Source organism: Triticum urartu, chromosome 2A (genome assembly GCF_056163025.1).
Source record: "Triticum urartu cultivar PI428250 chromosome 2A, HENAU_Tu73, whole genome shotgun sequence".
In the NCBI taxonomy this organism is placed as follows: Eukaryota; Viridiplantae; Streptophyta; class Magnoliopsida; order Poales; family Poaceae; genus Triticum; species Triticum urartu.
In genome coordinates, this window is record NC_141874.1 from 182,340,282 (window position 1) to 182,355,248 (window position 14,967).

The following is a 14,967-nucleotide window of genomic DNA, read 5'->3' on the forward strand; positions in this document are numbered from 1 at the left end:
ATGATCTGTATGTGAAAAAGGTTCACATAGGAACTGGTTGTATGGCGACCATCAATAATCTGAATCAGATTTATATGGGCTCCAGCAGCATCATCGTTCATGATATAAAGCTGAAGATGAGAGAGCTGGAGGACATTCGTATGGAGCACGAAAAGCGGGAGCACAACAGCGAGGCCCATAACCTCGCAAAAGCCTCATGTTCTCTTGATTTGGGGCGCCATTTGTGGCTGACGGACACCCCCCAGTTTATGTATGTACTCCCTCCGTTCTAAATTACTTGTCGCAGGTATGGATGTATCTGGATGTATTTTAGTTTTAGATATATTCATTTCTGCGACCAGTAATTTGAAACAGATGGAGTACGTCGTATGATTTCAGTTGATTAAAGTTCAGTTTTTACCCTAAAAGAATACGGGTCGACGGCACAAACAGTTCCACCAACCCCGGAAACTTAACCCAATCCACTCACCCCAAAACGTGAACGTGGGTGAAACGGCCTCCCCTGCTGCTCCGCAAGAGGCAGCAACGACTTCCCCCACCACTCGCCGGCACCAGTTCCCCTCCCCATCCATCCGAACCCAGCGCCTCTCACCATGACTCAGGAAGACGCGCCGGCGCCCGTGAACTTCTGGGGCGAGCACCCGGCGACGGAGGCGGGGTACTACGCGGCCCAGTGCGCGGAGGGCGAGTCGTCCTACTTCACCACGCCGGACGACGCGGGCGCGCGCCGCCTCTTCACGCGCTCGTGGCGCCCGGTTGCTGGTGGGGGCGCCGGCGCGCGGCCGAGGGCGCTCGTGTTCATGGTCCACGGCTATGGCAACGACATCAGCTGGACGTTCCAGGCCACGGCCGTCTTCCTGGCCCGCTCCGGCTTCGCCTGCTTCGCCGCCGACCTCCCCGGCCACGGCCGCTCCCACGGCTTGCAGGCCTTCGTCCCGGATCTCGAGGTCGCCGTCGCCGACCTCCTCGCCTTCTTCCGGTCCGTCCGGCGGCGCGAGGAGCACGCCGGGCTGCCGTGCTTCCTGTTCGGGGAGTCAATGGGCGGGGCCATCTGCCTGCTGATCCACCTCCGCACGCCGCCGGGGGAGTGGGCGGGGGCCGTGCTGGTGGCGCCCATGTGCAAGATCTCCGACCGGATCCGGCCGCGCTGGCCGGTGCCGGAGATCCTCACCCTCGTGTCGCGGTTCGCGCCGACTCTCCCCATCGTGCCCACGGCCGACCTCATCGAGAAGTCCGTCAAGGTGCCCGCCAAGCGCCTGATCGCCGCGCGCAACCCCATGCGCTACAACGGCCGGCCCAGGCTCGGCACCGTCATGGAGCTGCTGCGCGCCACCGACGAGCTCGGCGCGCGCCTCGGCGAGGTCACCGTCCCGTTCCTCGTCGTGCACGGCAGCGCCGACGAGGTGACCGACCCCGCCGTCAGCCGCGCGTTGTACGAGGCCGCGGCCAGCGAGGACAAGACCATCAAGATGTACGACGGGATGCTCCACTCCATGCTCTTCGGCGAGCCGGAGGAGAACATCGAGCGCGTCCGGGACGACATCCTCGCCTGGCTCAGCGAGAGATGCACGCCGACAGCAACTTCCTGACAAACATAGAATAGAAAAGATCAAAAGAAACAGGCAATGCATTCTATCGGATTGTGCAATCACCAACACAGACACCGGAATTGTTTTCATGTGCAAATGTGCGACGATTATCTCTCTCTATATACACATATATGTTTTGTCTTTGTTCAACTTTACATGATCTTGGTATACAAAATGGTTGTCTCCTGATCAATGAAAGAATGCTGCCAGTTTGCGTGCGTCCGGTTGATTGTATCAGCTCTCTGCCGGAGCCAGCGTTGGATCTGCTGGAGCCGGCGTTGGATCAGCCGGGGCTGGCGCTGAAGCTGCTGCCGGCAGTACAAGGCGTTCCCTGCCCTGTATCAGCTTGGCCGAGCGAATCTTATCTCCAGCCTTAATCTGTGAAAGGACATCTCTTCCGTCTGTGGCATACCTGCAGATGTTTGTTTCCACACGGAAGTTCTTTCCTTTTAATCCACAGGAAGATATCAATTCTTTTTAGGGACCATAATATCTGATCATTTCTAGTACTATCTATTCATGGGAGTGTAATATTAAGTCGCGACTTACCCAAAAACTGAAAATTGTCCCTCCTCGAAAGATATTCCTCCTAAACCAGACTGCAAACAACAGAGAAATTATCACAAATCAAACTATTTACACAGTTGATGCTTCTACTCCTAGACAGTGCAATAACCCCGAAGCAGATGGTAGAGGAGATTGGCATTCATAACTATTGCATTACTTGAGTGGCCTTGGTAGTGCCTGTATTTGCATAGATATTCCTAACTAGTACGTACCATTCAAGAATTATATAACTTTTTATAATAAGTGTGACGATTGTTTGACTGAGGAACCCCCAGGGTTCTTATAGTCAATTAATGAACGATGTAATTCTTATTTGATTTAATAAAGCTAGCCATGATGGCCTTTTCCCTCAAAAAAAAAGAATTATATAACTTTTCATACATGGCACAAAGCAACCCTACGACAGCAAATATGGTTCACAAAAGGAGAAGAAACTTGGTGCATTCTTGAGTCACATATACTTATCCAGACCTTCCAAAATCATATACTTATCCAACCTAGTCAACAAAATGCAGAGCAAATATGTATTTGGGTGATTGCGCCTACTGATTTTTTATGTCAGTGGATAAACATGTAGCCTTACTCACATTTCTCTTATCATACAGATAGAAGAAGAACTGGGTTGGTGACGAGTATTCATCTGAATCCTCACTATGTGACATGGCAACAGAGCCGTATACAGACATTGGAAGGACTGGCAATTCTCCATCCTAAATTATATGAAGCCAAGGAAACAAGTCAAGATATAGAGAACATGATTGTTTCACTGTTGAAGTAGTGTGAATGAGTGACCTGAATACTTAGCGGGCTTCTGTATAGCGGTTCAAACTGTCCAGCAGGCATGACCTCCAATGGAAGAGTATACCCTTTCTTCCCAGTCTCACTGTCTACAATGATTGCCTGGCTCACAGATTTCAGTGTTGCACCATCATATGCCCCATCCAAAACCTGAAGCAAAATTTACTCTATTGAGATATCAAAGCAAGTATCCCTCCATCCACAAATATAAGATGTTCTAACATTTTTTCTGAATCTGATGTATATAGACACGTTTTAGTGTGTTTGTTCACTCATTTCAGTCCGTATGTAGTCCATATTGAAATATCCAAAACATCTTACATTTGTGAATGGAGGGAGTAGTTGTAAACAAAAAACTGGAACACAACAGCGTAGTGCATATGTCAGACTGAAGCTCTGGAAGATATTCCTTATACAAAGACAATCCTGTTTGCTTATTTTGCATTTGTAAATTTCACCAGAACTAGGCAGGAAATGATGAGATGGGGTCAGAGTAATGCTACCTTACCAGTTTCGCAATGTTTCCAGCAGTCAGTGGGGCAGAATATCCATCAACTACAACCTGCATGTAGTATACAAACCAACAACTGACACACAAATTTGATTTTCTAGGGGAATTCTGGGGAGGACAATACTAGTGCAAGTCATGGCATGACAAAAGATAATAACTAAGGCTATCTGGACGTGCATTTTTAGAGCTCTTGAGCACATCGAATTTTATTTTTGAAATATTAAAAAAAATCTAATCTGTCATACAGATAATAGAATGAACTATGTACCCTCAAGTTCTCGTCAGACATTTGCTGATTCTTAGTCCAGATGAAAATAACAAGAATGGGAGTTAAAAAAACCATTATTAGCTGCTTTAAGTGTATTTTTCTCACAGCCTACAAGAGTGAAATAAAATTCACGCTGTTTTTTTGTGTGTTTGTGTGTGTGTGTGTGTGGGGGGGGGGGGGGTCACGAAGTTGAAATCTGTATGTAGTACAAACTAAACTACCAAGTCATGACATGAGACTTCTTTCGGAAAAAAGAACTGAAAAGTTAGTGTATGCTCCCGAAGTCTACATGGCATTATCCAGGTTATGGTTCCTATTTATCATTGTTATAAGAGTGTACTTGAGGATGCCTGGCTATCAAGTACCCACTAAAACATTTCACAAGTGATTGTAGAAACTGACAGCAAAGGGAAAAGGAGACCTCCGCCATTATCTTGGCATACATATTGATAAGGTAGCAAGATGTTGACTCAACTGTTTATGATATCACAATCAGGCAAACAGCTACCTGAATTGTAGCAGCACTTTTGGGTTCACCACCAGCAGTTGGAAAGAATGTTGAGCCATCACCTTTCTCAACTGTGAATTCAACAACTGCTCTTCCTGTTAGCCTATAAATGACAAGTCATTTAAATTAAATTTCGTATATGTATCTTTTTACAGATCAGGCAAAAAACCGAACAACTAGTATTAGCGTCCCAGCGCCCTGAGGATTATAAAATGCAAACCACCATTATAGTTGCAGAATCCGTTGTTACTAATCTGCACATATTGTATAGCTTATGCATTAACTAATCATAAGCGATCAATTTTTTCTTATGGTGCCTCAGGAATTTCAAAGGAAAATTATTTGGCTGATGTTCTGACCGCTCGGTACCAACCTGGAATTTATCATTTTACTAGTAAGATGCCCGTGCGTTGCACGGAACATCAAGATGCATTTGTATGAGTAGTTTTTCTTGTGGGAGAAAAGGATGAACGAGGGAAGGCCTTATTTGCAAATGTGGAGAGGGGTGTGGGTATCTTTTTGCAAAATTGCCATAGTTTCCTTCCTATCCGTCAGATATAAATCGGACGGCCTATATTGCAGGATGGCAGGCACACCATCATCACCAACTCTGTTAGCAAGATGCCCGTGCGTTGCACATAACATCAAGATGCATTTGTATGAGTAGTTTATCTTGTGAGAGAAAAGGATGAACGAGGGAAGGCCTTATTTGCAAATGTGGAGAGGGGTGTGGGTATCCTTTTGCAAAATTGCCATAGTTTCATTCCTATCCGTCAGATATAACGGACGGCCTATATTGCAGGATGACAGGCACACCATCATCACCAACTCTGTTTTTTATAAGAGTAGAGAAAATATTATAGAAAGTAAGGTGTTTTTTTCTCTTGCCATTTCCTGATAGTAAAATAAAAAAATCAAACGGGCATGTGCCGTATCAACTGTTTCTCATATTTTATTACTCAAATTCGTGATCCTAGGCTCAAAATTTGTTTGGGGCTTACATATTAGGAAGGAGGAGGTAAGTGTTTGTGTCTGAGAATTTCTACTCGGAGAATTAAATATAAGCGAGGAAGCGGACGCAATAACCAACCAGCGTCCGAATATTGATAAACTTTTAGCTGCCTACAGTGATTCCCTTTTCTAGTGAATATTCAGCACTACGATAAAAGTAAATGCCTATTTCTCAAGCAGCTCTGGCAGATAAGTGTTTAACTTGTTTCTCTTATGATCAAGTCTTACCCTAACGAAAGAACTACATGGTTTTCTATGTCCTGAACGATCAAATTCCATATCAGTTTTAATCTTCAGACCTGCAAGTGTTCCACACTCGCGGCAGTTGTTGGATCTAGAATTGCTGGTGAGTATGAAATGAAGCATGAAAACTTGTCTACATACATAAATTGATCACGGAAATGACATGAAATGCATTTGGAGACTAGAGACGCCAACAGAAAATCACCTTGGATACTCTAAATACTGTTTAGGTAAGAGAAAGGATAAGCCTGGAGCCTGTAGAAAGAAAATAAAATCCCTTTAAGTAATCAGACCTTCAATGGAGCAGAATTAGTCTGCTCTCAGTTTCTTGAAACAAATGGTTCTATGTTTACTCTACTAACCTGCAACAGCTCCAATTCAGCAATAGTATCAAGAGAAGAAGCAAGCGCTACGGAGAGTCTATCATTGTCCTTATCCTTAATATATTTCAAGAGAGTTTGTAAACCACCCTGCAGAGATGCTAAAGTAACTCAGCTATCATGTAATCTATTAATACTCCCTTCGTTCCAAAAAAAAGTGTTGCAGTTTTAGTTTGAACTAAAACCACGACACTTATTTTGGAACGGAGGGAGTACAATTCACTTTTGTTTCACAACCTTAATTTCACCCTCTTCAGATATCATACAGCCGATGCAAAAAACAAATGAATTTATCAGTCAAATTTTACAGGTATGTAGATCAAATCTTGGTGTATATGTCGGATTTTTTCTGAATTTTCTGAAACTTCAAAATATGACTTATTTATTATCATTTAAAAAAAATTGAGGATCCAATAGAGCCGGGAGCCGAACCACTTCTCTCTTAACATAGCTTACTTACCTTCCCTTCAAGCAAAGTGGTATATAGCTCCGAGCCCTTTTCCTTGAGTTCTGCAGGCATGCTTGCCAACATTGCCTCCTTGTTTTCAGTTGCTATCTGCATTCAGAGCGAGTTCTATATATCGGGATTCTGGATGATGAGCTCAGGTAGTTCAGTAAGAAGGTTTACAATGCATGGTTCTATATATCACCAATCTGAATAGTTCTTCAGGTCAGGTTAGGGGAGTCAATTTACCTGCATGGCCTTCTTGACATCCCCCTCCATGGAGCCATACGGCTTCCTCTGTGGTATCCTCAGCAGATACGAGATGTCCTCCAACGAGTTCTGAAAAATGTGCGCCCAGAACCTGAGAGACAAGGCTCAATCGCAGGACAAGCAAGGCACGACGCCGATCCTGAAGCTTACCTGTATGGTCTTCATGCTTGGGTTGGCAGGGATGGCCCTTCGCAGCGCGAGCTCCCCCGTCCTGGGCACGTTCGTGTCCGGCGAGTAGAGGACCGCGTTCGCCGGCAGCGCCACGGAAATCTGGGCGATGATAGCAATCGCCGCGACCGCGCTCTTGAGCAGCTCGAGAACTCCCTCCTGAACCAGACCATTCACGTGGAGATAAGGCCTACGGAGACCTCGGAAGACGTGGTTTGGAGTAGAGTTGCAGCTACCTCAGCCGTGCTTGGGGAGGAAGCGTGGTGCGGGCGGCTGCGCGGGCCACGGGCGGCGCCGCAGCGAATGCCGTTGTGGAAGCTCGGGCGCTTCGTCCACACGACGAACTTGGTGCCGCCGGCCGCGGCCGCGGGAGCGCGCGGGGGTACGGGGAGGGCTCCGGCGAACACCACCGTGGCCATTCGCGACGCCATGGTGGTTGGGGCCTTTCTGAAGGGATTTCGGGTTGATACGAACGAAAGGAATGGAAGGGTGGTGCCGTCGCTGCCGTCGCCGTCGTCGTGGTCGCCGTCTATCCCCAGCCAGTGAGCTGCAATCCGGTTCAGTAGTGAGCTGCAATCGGCTGCATTAGGCCTCAGCCCGGCAACTTGTGTTTTTTTAGGGTAATAATTTGTTTTTTAGCAAATCCTCAGCCCGGCGGGAGCTCCTATTCGGCGCGTGAGGCACTGGCGAACATCCCAGCACGCACCTATTGGCCAGCCCATTAGCGGGGCTGGACGCCCAGTTTTTTATTTCTTTTATTTGCAATCTGCTTTTTTATGTTTTTATTTTTCCTTCTTTACTAGATTAAAAAAAATGATTTTTGGCAAAATGTTACAGAAATCATAAGATGTTCGTGGTTTAAAAACTGTTCATGCTATTCAAAAATATGTTCGTGTATTGAGAAAATGTTCGTGAATTAAAAAAATATTCATGAATTCCACAAAACGCTCATTCATTCAAAAAAATGTTCACCAATTCAAAAACATTTGTGATTTAACAAAACTGTGCATTGATGAACAAAATTTAAATTCAATGAACATTTTTTATTTAATGAAAACATTTTCAATTCAAGAATATTTTTCGAATTTAATGAACATTTTTTCAATATGATAAACTTTTTTAAAAAAATATGAGCATTTTTTACTTTGATGAACAAAATTTGAGTTTGATGAAAAAATTTGAATTTCAAAACATTTTTTGACTTCGATGAACAATTTTGAATATCTTGAAAATACTTTAAAATTTTCATGAACATTTCTAAAATATGATGAACAAATCTTGAATTCCATGAACAAAAGTTGTATTTTAGAAAATATTCACCGATTTGAAAAAAAGATGTTCCAGTGTCAGAAAAATGCTTACAAATTTGGAAAACCCGAAAAGGAAAAAAGAAAAGAAGAAATAATAATGAAAAAAGAAAAACAAAAATTAGAAGAGAAAGAAAAGGAAGAAAAAAACCGAAAGAAAACACAAGGAAAAAATAAAAAATTAGGAACCCTCCCAAACCGAAAAGCAGGAAATATGGGTCGGCCGTGCGTGCGCTCCCGCTCGCGCGCGACCTACGCGCTTAATATGAGTACCCCAGCCCGGCAACTGATAGGTAATTGGAGTAATAAGGCTGAGGTAGCGCGCGATTCCTATTTAGCCCGCGTACCATTCTATCTGCCAGCCCATGTAAGATCTCCCGGTTTTGGGAATCATCCACTTGCTTTTAGCCGGGGTTTTTGGATGGTTTTTTATGTATTTGTTTGGCCAGTTTTTTGTGGTTCTTTTTCAGGCGTGCTACACGTCGGCCGACAATTTTTTCTTAAATAATATGCTGCCTCGCTAGTCGCCGGATTTGACTAAATCTAGTGGTTGAGCATCACCCTCTACTTTTGCAACAAAAGTCTTGTTGTAGAATCTTTGCAACAAATGTCTTGTTGCAGAAACTTTTACAAGAAAGATTTTGTTGCAGAAATTATTTTGCAGCAAAGCTCATGTTGCAGAACCGTTTGTAATTTTTTTTTGCAACAGAGGTCGATTTGCAGAAAAATTATGCAACAAAGACAATGTTGCATGAGTTGTTGTTGCGCCACTAGTTGCGCCTGAATCTCGAGGAGGCGTGTGACGCCCCGAGGCCGATGCGCCAGGTGTCTTCCAGTTTTTCGCTGACGTTGTTATGTCATTTGCTTGCGTGTTGCATTTCATCATGTCACCTCTTGCATCGCATCATGTCATCATGCCATCATTTCATTAATCTTATAACTTTTATAAATAAATTGTATGGATCTTCGATCCATTTAAATTGAGGGGAATGCACATGGTGATTTTCTCTTTATAACATATATCCTCCCAATATTATTAGGGAGCTATGAAATAATATTCCATTAGTTTGGAATTAACCGCAAACACACTTGCAATTTAGACTCTCAAGTCTTTTCTGCTTCGAGTTGCTCCTCAATCCTTGCCACATATTCTTTCATCATTTTCCGGAGCTCCACCAAAAATCCGAACATTTTTGGACCTCCCTAACCCTCACTTTCTATTCGAACCATTTGAATTTAAATTAAATGAGTTTGAATTTAAACTTTGAAAAATGCCCACTCCATTTTTCTTGGATCATACACATTCTTGTGAGTCCGGGAATATAACCCCCATGCCCAAATTCCATCCCTAACCCTCTCTTTCTATTTTTCTTTTTCTATCTATTTTTCTTTTCTCTTAATGGTTAAGAGAAGAGAGTAGAGAGATAGAGAGCCCAGCCAACGAGGCCCAACCAACAACTCACCCATACCCGCAGGCCGCAAACCAGCAGCTGGGCCGGCCTTTAGGCCCAGCCGTCCCACCTACACCTAACCCTAGCGAACCCCTAGGCCCGACCGAACCCTCGTCCTCTCCCTCGTTCCCTCGCGCCGCCTCCTACCCGATCGATCTCTCCCTCTCCCTCGTCTCCACCCCGTCGCCAAGAGAGCGCACTCGCATCGCTCGATCCCCTCCTCCTCTCTTCCACCTCGACCGCTCACTTTTCCCCTCGTCCTCCCTCCAGCGCCGCGCTGCGCCCGATCCCCTCGTCCTTCTCCTCCAGCCGCTGCAGCTTTCCTCGCGGCATCCCCGCCGCCGCCTAACCTTGCCCGACCTGCTCCTCTATGCTCCTTCGCGGGAGTTGTCCCGAGCTCGCCGCGCTGCCGCATCGCCAGGGACGCCGAGCGCCACCTCGCAACTCCGCCGGCGACTTCAACCTCCATGCCTCATCCTCGGTGCCTCGTCCCCGAGCTCCGGGTTGTCGCCGCCTTGCTCCTCCCTCGCCGTCCTCTCGCCAGTGAGCAGCACCAGCAGGTTGTCCTCGCTGCCGCCGCGACCAGCAGGAACTCATCCGCCTCTGCCCGTCCTCTGTTCCCGCCTGCACGCCTCCACCGTCGCAGGACCTTCTCGCTGCCAGCAAGCATCCGCACCTCCGCCTTGTCGCCGCTCCTCCTCCCGCTCATCTCCGACGCCAGGAGCTGAGCCCCGACCACTTGCGACCCTGCCTCCACTGAACGTCCCCGGACAGGAGCAATTTTGAACTGCCAAGTACCCTTGAATTCGTCAAGACCGCCAAGTACCACGACCCGCAAGACCAACGACGCCCGAACGAGTGCTCCCGACCGAGACATTTGTGCTGCTATGTTTTGGACACGTCAAGTCCCTCGGGTCGGATGCGTCAAGACCACCCCGGTTGCTGCGAAGTACCACGACATCCGGAGTCCTCGGATCCGTCAAGTTCTACTATAAGATGTACAACTACCGTCGACCCCGAAGATTTCGGATTCACCAAGTTCCCACGACGACAAGTGTAACCCGTCGGATCACCAAGTTCGGTTACCGTCGCAACCATATACAACTAATTTCACGAGGATACCAGAACAACTACCGTCGTTGAAGGTTGTTGAGTGAACAAACTACTGACGACGTGTACGACTACTTCGTGAACGTGTACCACTATCGGCGAGGACCGACAGTACCACTACTTCTATCATCGCGGAACGACTACTTCCTCTGCTTCCCTCGACGAACTCGACCCCCCCCCCCCCCCCCCCGTTTGCACGCTTTGAAGGTATAACCCCGAGACGACGCCCGTGAACGAATGAATGCATGTTGTATGAGATGCACCCTTGTTCGCCTCGAGTCCGAACTGTCGGTGCACGTTGCCCCTCTTTTGCCTTGCCACCGACATGTGGGACACCCCGTATCCGGGATCACTCCCCGTCACTCTTGCATGTTTCGCGCGCCCACACTTGTTCCTTTGCACCAGCATCTCAATTGAGTTGCCGGATCACCAGAATGTTGCCATGGTAACATTCCCGTTTCGCCGCCGTGGCACCCCTTTTTCCTCCCGCCATGGCGACAAATGCCTCGTATCTTATTATGTCAACATTTTCATAAAAAAATGCATAACTTTAACATGTCATCCGCATCATGATAATAATTTTTAAAATGTTTAAAATTGTTGTTGCATTAAATTACTAATGCACATGAGGATATACCGGAATTTTTGTTTGATGTTTCTGGCCTCATTTAAAATGCCTAACTGTGTATTCTACTCATATTTCACCTCTTGCCATGTTAAGAACATTTAATTTTGTTGGGTACATAACCGAGAGTGAACTAAATGATTGATGTGGTGTTTCGTCAATATGCAACTCGTTGCATATTGAGCCCCACTTAACTTGTAGTATTGTTTGTGCACTTTGCCATGCCATGCCTCATTAAACCGGACATGCATCATACTTGGTTATGTATCATGCCATGTTTATGTGATGATTGTTTACTATGTTGACTACTTCTTTCTGGGTTGCTGCTCTCGTTAGCTTTGGTTTCGTTCCGGAGTTGTGAGGATCCGTTCGACTACGTCTGTTTGTCTTCTTCATGGACTCGTTCTTCTTCCTTGCGGGATCTCAGGCAAGATGACCATACCCTCGAAATCACTTCTATCTTTGCTTGCTAGTTGTTCGCTCTATTGCTATGTCGTGCTACCTACCACTTGCTATATCATGCCTCCCATATTGTCATGTCAAGCCTCTAACCCACCTTTCCTAGCAAATCGTTGTTTGGCTATGTTACCGCTTTTGCTCAGCCCCTCTTGTAGCGTTGCTAGTTGCAGGTGAAGCTGAAGTTTGTTCCATGTTGGAACATGGATATGTTGGGATATCACAATATCTCTGATTTACTTTAATGCATCTATATACTTGGTAAAGGGTGGAAGGCTCGGCCTTATGCCTGGTGTTTTGTTCCACTCTTGCCGCCCTAGTTTCCGTCGTACCGGTGTTATGTTCCTTGATTTTGCGTTCCTAACGCGGTTGGGTGTTATGGGAACCCCTTGACAGTTCGCTTTGAATAAAACTCCTCCGGCAAGGCCCAACCTTGGTTTTACATTTGCCTAACAACCTATAACCTTCCCTTGGGTTTTCGCGAGCCCGAGGGTCATCTTTATTTTAACCCCCCCGGGGCCAGTGCTTCTCTAAGTGTCGGTTCGAACTAGAGCCCCTTGCAGCGCCACCTCGGGGAAACTTGAGGGTTGGTTTTAGTTGTACGGATTGCTCATCTGGTGTGCCTTGAGAACGAGATATGTGCAGCTCCTATCGGGATTTGTCGGCACATTCGGGCGGTCTTGGTGGTCTTGTTTTACCATTGTCGAAATGTCTTGTAACCGGGATTCCGAGTCTGATCGGGTCTTCCTGGGAGAAGTAATATCCTTCGTTGACCATGAGAGCTTGTGATGGGCTAAGTTGGGACACCCCTGCAGGGTTTGAACTTTCAAAAGCCATGCCCGCGGTTATGTGGTAGATGGGAATTTGTTAATATCCGGTTGTAGAGAACTTGAATGTGACGCCCCGAGATCGATGTGCCAGGTGTCTTCCAGTTATTCGCTGTCCTTGCCATGTCATTCGCTTGCGTGTTGCATCTTTGTCATGGCATCATCCGCATTGCATCGGCACTCGTTGCCGTCATTGTTTGTAAAGCTTGCATCGTTCGTAGTTGCCGCTCCTCGCTTGTCTCCGTTGACCTTTTGACATGCCCCTTTGTCGTTGTCTACCTCTCTCAGACCCCTCACGTGCGCGTCCGAAATTGTCCCGGACCCGACCCGAGCAGTCGTCACCGTTGGATCCGGATCATCCCCAAACGTCTACAAAACGTCACCGTTTTTCTTATTTGGACTTCCTAGCTATTTTATTCGCGATCGTTCGATTGCGATCGGAGGGACGACATACCCCTAAGTCTAACCCACCTACTATATGTAGCTAGTCTAACCCTAGACCAAATCCCAAATTTCTAGGCATCCATCCCACCGCCGCCACTCTCTTCATCAGATTCCACACCGAACCAGCAGCATCCCCTCCCGATCCAAAATTCCTCCCAGTCTCGTTTTCCCCCAACGAGCCAATCACCACAGCCCTGCCTGACCAACCCCTCGTCCCCGTACGCCGTCCTTCTTCGTGCCCGATCTGGACGCCCGAAGCTCCTGCGCGCTTCCCTGCCCGAGTCGCCAGGCCAGACTCCCTCGCCCTCCTCCCTTGCTCTCCCTTTCTTCCTCCTTTTCTCTCTCTCACTTCCCGATCTCTCTCTGTTTTGAGCAGAGCACTCCGCCGCCAAGGACGCCAAGTCTCGCCCCGTGCTCGGCATGTCTTGAGCCACCCGATGTCTTCCTCCTCGTCGACGCTGCTCCGGCGAGCAGTACCAGGAACTCCGCCTCCTCGCCAAAACCGCGCCTCCACCTCTCCCCTGCGTCTAGGTCGCCGTCCGTGTGGAAGGCCGCACCAAGTCCCTCGCCGGAGCTGCTCTGTTTCTTGCCCGAACCCGGAGGAGCCCGAGCTCCCTCCTCCTCTTCCCCGTGCCCGCAGCAGCAGAGCAGGATCAAGCCCCGTCGCCCTCCTCTCCTTCGCACGCACCTTCACTCGACTCCGCCGCCCTCCGTCTCCGTTGTGACGTCGCTGGACCAGCGGCTCTGTCGCACCGGCCATGGTCCTCCACGGTGGCCGCCCGAACCTGAAGCCCCATCTCTGCCTCACTCCACGCCTCGCCTCTGTCAGCAATCACAAGAGATTGTCGTGGCCCCGGAGCTCCTCTGTTGCCATCCCCGACCTGCCTCGGTCCATCGGGATTCCATTCCTGTACTCCTCTGCGCCGGATACGGCAAGCACCGGCTGGATCTTGCGCCGCCGCAAGCCCAGCTGCCGCCGTGCCTGTCCCATGCTTGTTTTCTTCAGAAACGCATGGCGCACCCGCAGTCAGCGCCTTCGCTGCGCCCGCGTTGACCCGAGCCGCTGCGTCGGCCTGCCTCCCCTCCAGCGCTGAGGCCCAGGCCTCTCCAGCCAGATCTGCCAGCCCAGCCGGCCCATCTTCTCCTCTGGGCTCGGTGAGGTGAGGACGCGCCCAGCCTCCCCTGTGCACTGTTGGGCTTGTCCCAGATTCGGCCCATGCCATGTTTTTTTTCCGTTCTGCTAATTTGCCCATTTATCCAGAGACTGCAGTTTTTCAGAAAACCCCTTTAGGTTCATGCATATAATAACTCCACAACCGTGCATCGGATCTAAATAAATTATATATGAAACTTGCTTAGAATTTCATCTAGTTTCATAATATGCAACTTTCATCTATGTTTGAAATGTTTTAAATGATGTTTGAGTAAATTTGCTCCTATGCCATGTTAAAATGATTTAATTCATAACTAAATAACCGTAGTTCCAAATTTAATAAACTTTATATGTAAATGGGGTAGAATTTTGCCTAGTTTAACATGGTGGCTTTACTTTGCATGTTTAATAACTCTAAAATTGTGTTTAGGGAAGATCAGCACCAAATCTAAAATATGCATATGGGGATTTACCGGAATTTGTTGTTCGTTGTTTCCGGCCTCATTTAACCTTGACTAGATAGGTAGTTTACATTTGCTTCACCCTCTTGCCATGTTTAACAACATTTAATATTGTTGAGTACCTAAACGAGAGAGAACTAAATAAGTCATGTGGTGTTTCCTTCAATATGCAACTCCGTTGCATAATGAGCTCCACTTAATTTGTAGGATTGTTTGTGCACTTTGCCATGCCATGCCTCTTTAAACCGGACATGCATCATACTTGTTGTGCATCATGCCATGTTGTTGTAGTGGTTGTTTACTATGTTGTTTGCTTCTTTCCGGTGTTGCTTCTTCTCGGTAATCCGGTAACGTCGTGTTGTGAGGATTCGTTCG

General features: G+C 47.3%; 2 protein-coding genes across 2 annotated transcripts; one reads left to right on the forward strand and one right to left on the reverse strand.

Moving 5' to 3' along the window:
- Positions 1 to 459: 459 nt before the first annotated feature.
- Positions 460 to 1,739, forward strand: LOC125536585 (alpha/beta-Hydrolases superfamily protein). Its single transcript, XM_048699825.2, has one exon. It carries the CDS (start codon positions 594 to 596, stop codon positions 1,587 to 1,589), a length of 996 nt encoding a protein of 331 aa, XP_048555782.2. The 5' UTR covers positions 460 to 593; the 3' UTR covers positions 1,590 to 1,739.
- Positions 1,603 to 7,334, reverse strand: LOC125536584 (Cyclophilin-like peptidyl-prolyl cis-trans isomerase family protein). Its single transcript, XM_048699824.2, has 12 exons — positions 6,995 to 7,334; positions 6,741 to 6,917; positions 6,570 to 6,659; positions 6,336 to 6,431; positions 5,858 to 5,965; positions 5,701 to 5,750; positions 4,242 to 4,344; positions 3,463 to 3,516; positions 2,949 to 3,104; positions 2,744 to 2,866; positions 2,139 to 2,188; positions 1,603 to 2,001 (listed from the first exon to the last, which is right to left on the reverse strand). Exons 1-12 carry the CDS (start codon positions 7,187 to 7,189, stop codon positions 1,824 to 1,826), a joined length of 1,380 nt encoding a protein of 459 aa, XP_048555781.2. The 5' UTR covers positions 7,190 to 7,334; the 3' UTR covers positions 1,603 to 1,823.
- Between the last annotated feature and the right edge of the window lie 7,633 nt (positions 7,335 to 14,967).

What these genes read in the sequence shown, in the direction of transcription:
- LOC125536585 (XM_048699825.2), top strand. Translation starts at nt 594, where the DNA reads ATGACTCAGGAAGACGCGCCGGCGCCCGTGAACTTCTGGGGCGAGCAC.
- LOC125536584 (XM_048699824.2), bottom strand. Translation starts at nt 7,189, where the DNA reads ATGGCGTCGCGAATGGCCACGGTGGTGTTCGCCGGAGCCCTCCCCGTA. An exon ending in CTGAATTGGAGCTGTTGCAG is followed by an intron (nt 5,751 to 5,857) that starts GTTAGTAGAGTA and finishes TTCTTTCTACAG; the next exon opens with GCTCCAGGCTTATCCTTTCT. An exon ending in GGACAATTTTCAGTTTTTGG is followed by an intron (nt 2,002 to 2,138) that starts GTAAGTCGCGAC and finishes AAACATCTGCAG; the next exon opens with GTATGCCACAGACGGAAGAG.